Source organism: Sabethes cyaneus, chromosome 1, assembly GCF_943734655.1.
Source record: "Sabethes cyaneus chromosome 1, idSabCyanKW18_F2, whole genome shotgun sequence".
NCBI classification, from domain to species: domain Eukaryota; kingdom Metazoa; phylum Arthropoda; class Insecta; order Diptera; family Culicidae; genus Sabethes; species Sabethes cyaneus.
The window spans coordinates 145,399,811-145,403,241 of record NC_071353.1 but is presented as its reverse complement, the minus strand read 5'-3'; the positions used below and the strand labels follow the sequence as shown (position 1 = coordinate 145,403,241).

The 3,431-nt window shown below is 43.1% G+C and overlaps 1 protein-coding gene across 1 annotated transcript; it reads right to left on the bottom strand.

The window, feature by feature from the left end:
• Positions 1-558: 558 nt before the first annotated feature.
• LOC128742712 (zinc finger protein OZF-like) lies at positions 559-2,589 on the bottom strand. Its single transcript, XM_053839157.1, has 2 exons — positions 2,174-2,589; positions 559-1,910 (listed from the first exon to the last, which is right to left on the bottom strand). Exons 1-2 carry the CDS (start codon positions 2,455-2,457, stop codon positions 605-607), a joined length of 1,590 nt encoding a protein of 529 aa, XP_053695132.1. The 5' UTR covers positions 2,458-2,589; the 3' UTR covers positions 559-604.
• Positions 2,590-3,431: the final 842 nt, after the last annotated feature.

Genomic DNA, 3,431 nt, shown 5'->3' with positions numbered 1-3,431 from the left:
AGGACGAGACGGTCGCGCTCGCGAGTGTTGCCGGTGACCCGCCGTCGGAATCGCCGCCCACTGGGGGGCTTGCAAAACTCGAGATTGTGACAAAGATCATCCGAGATTCATGATTTATGTACAACACAGGTTAATTTGTGGCAATACGAAGTTTGTCGGGTCAGCTAGTATACAATAAAAATAATCATTTTGCAGTTGAAGTAAACCATAACCAAAATTCGGGTTTCACTATCAAAAGTGGTGCTATTCTTCTTCCCCACACTGATCAATCTACTACTGAAATTTGCTAAGTAGCTCATTGATATGCCGTTAATAGTAATGGTCCTAGCTTTGAAACTTGAAACACCCCGGTGTTAAATTTCGTCTGCAAAATAAAATTTCACTTAAATTATGGAAAGCTCCAACAGAACAAAACATATATCATTTGGAATCGCTTTATGGTTCCTAAAATTTAAGCAACCTCAAGAATAAGTTCCGATTCAATGAGAAAAAACTTAAACAGCTTTGAAAAATTGTCCGTTTTATACGTTTATTTCACCAATAATTCATCATCTCGTTCATAAAACTCCTATCTCCTAAAAACAATCTTCAGTCCATCATAAGATCACTGCTGTGAATTAAGTTCCGCCACCCGTGCAGCGACCTCTTTCTGCTGCCGACGTTTGCCGATATGCTCGACCATGTGCCGCTTTAGCTCGTCGGCGGAAGCACACAGGAGATCGCATATTTCGCACTTCTGCTCGGCATGCTGCAGCAAATGCTTCCGCAAAATCCCCTGCTGGACGAACGTTTTTCCACAAACGTCGCACTTGTGCGGTCGATCGGTATGGACGGCCGAACGGTGCTCTTTGAGGGCCACATTGGTTGGAAAATGTTCGCCACATATGTAGCACCGGTAGCTTCGGCCGTCGAAATCCGCCATGTGCAGTTTCTCGTGCGTCCGAAGGTTGCTCTTCCGGGTAAACTGTGAATCGCACTGATCACATTGGTAGGGTTTAGGATTGTCGGCGCTGTGGATCGCCTTATGCATTCTGAGTCGATCGGCCGTGATGAAACCTTTATCACAGCTGTCGCACTTATACGGCCGTTCCCCCGTATGGACGCGTCTATGATAAACAAGCGCATAGCTGGCTCTAAACGCTTTCTCACAAAACTCGCACTTGTATGGTCGTTCTTCGGAGTGAGTTTTAACGTGCCTTTCATACTGTTTGCTGATCTGGAAACCTTTTCCACAAATATCGCATTTGAAGGCATCCTCTCCCGAATGCAGGCCCACATGATATTTCAACGTATCCTCTTTGGTAAAATCTTTTCCACAAATGTCACACTTGAAAGGCCTCTCACCCGTATGGCTTAGCCGGTGTGTGTCTAGAGAACCCTTTCCGCAGAATCCTTTTCCGCAAATTTCACACTCATACAGCGCGTTTCCGGCGTGCATGCGGACATGAACGGTAAAATAGAACTCGTTATAGAACGATTTGCCGCAGATGTCGCACTTGAACGGCCGTTCGCCGGTGTGGGTATACTTGTGGCTTGCAAGGGACTTCTTAGAAAAGAATCCTTCGCCACAGACGTCGCACTTGTGCTTTTGCTCACCATTGTGCATGCGCATATGCGACTTAAAGTACGAGATACCGGCGAACGTTTTGCCACAGACACCGCACTCGTGTGGTCGCTCTCCGGAATGGACCAGCGCATGCCGTTCAGCATCGCTTTTCCTGGTTACCTCTCGGCCACAGACATCGCATCGGTAGATCTTTTTCGGCTTTTTTACCCTCTGCTGTGGACCATCGGTATGCGTACGCATATGCAACTTTAGGTAACCTGCCTTGGAAACTTGCTTATCGCATATGATGCATTTGTAGGGTTTTTCGGTGGGCACCGATTTGGCCACCCGAATATCAGCTTTGCTGCAACAAAAAGAGAACAGCAAACGCTGAACGTTAGAGATCAATGTTGAGACCTCTTCGGTGGTTTATCTATAGATTGGGGAACCTTCACAGGTCGTTGATACTGTTGAGGCTTATTTTGGCTATCAGCCAAACCATTTAATTTACCTAACCCCACGGATAATGGAAAGTTTTTAACTATTTAGACAAATACAATGTATCCATCATCCATTCACTCTTACGAATGCCAAGTATCTTATGCTAAAAAAATAGTAAAAATTTACCTGGAACTGGAAGCAATCATTTCGCCGTCGCCAGCAGGCGTCACCGATGCAGGAGTTTGGGTTTTATCGGCTTCAACGTTGTCTGTCGCAGGCTCAATCTTCACAGAACTTGGACCATCTGGCAGGGTGGTCATCACTGGTACTGGTGGTGCCTCACCGAGACAACTTATTTTACTAGTGCCGGCTGATTGATTTTCATCAGCTATCATGACTTCTTCCACTTTTATCGTAGGCAATTCTTGCGTCGTTGCCAAAGCAGATTCTTCCACTTTTATTTTTTCCATTTTGCTTTTACAATGCTGCACCACCGTATGGAGATAGGTATTAAACACACTTCACACCAAAAATCAACTTATAACACTTGTGTTTTAGAAAAAACTTATGCTTTTCCACTTTGCACCTAACAAGCGGGGTAAAACATGGCGACTCTTTGCTTAAAATTTAGCTCAACGGATGCGAAAACGAAAACTGCAACGTCGAACTGTCAGCCGTTGCGGTAACGCAGAAGCGTCACTACCTAGACCTACACGCTCGTAGATGGGTAGCTAAAAATGAGTAATTTTCTTTTCACTTTGAGAAATTACACGCACTGATGCATTCAGGGTGTCTAGCACGTGTCTACTCAGTTTTGGAAAAAAATCCCTGAGTTTCTTAGGTATTTATGCAACTTACTCAAATGACGTTTAAACCACGTTATTCATAGTGCTGTTGACGAAACAGTTGCAGCAAACAATATAAAAATATTTTAGCAATATGTCCTATATATGTCCAGGGATCTAAGTAGCCAGAAATTTGTCCTTTGGGTAGGGGGGCATAGCCTAACCTTATAAGGATTTTATTCAGGAAATGGGGAATTAAGCTATTTTGGTTTATTCTCAGAGTTCTTTTTTGACAAAAAAAGAAGGCAAATGTTTGAAATTGCAACGTTGCAACGTGGCAACGTTGGCAACGTGTTACGTTGTATCTTCGACATTTCGAAAACAATTCAATTTTTTAATATAGAATTTACACAATTCGCGACTACGAAGATCCAAAAATGTGAGACAAAAAAAGAGCCCATATGTGAATGTAATGAAAAATTGACTAAAAAAAATCTGTTTCTTGGATTCTTTAATGAATTCTGGAGTAACTATAATTCTACTAGTAGATCAAGCTTTGAAAGAAGGGTAAACCCCAATACACACAAGCACGCATAAAATTTAATGAGCATATTGCTCATTCAACAGCGATTATAGCAAAAAGAAATGCATTGCAGGTC

Excerpts from the sequence above, each read along its gene's own strand:
- LOC128742712 (XM_053839157.1), bottom strand. The coding sequence starts at position 2,457 with ATGGAAAAAATAAAAGTGGAAGAATCTGCTTTGGCAACGACGCAAGAA. Across the intron at positions 1,911-2,173 it reads ATGATTGCTTCCAGTTCCAG|CAAAGCTGATATTCGGGTGG; the intron begins GTAAATTTTTAC and ends TTTTTGTTGCAG.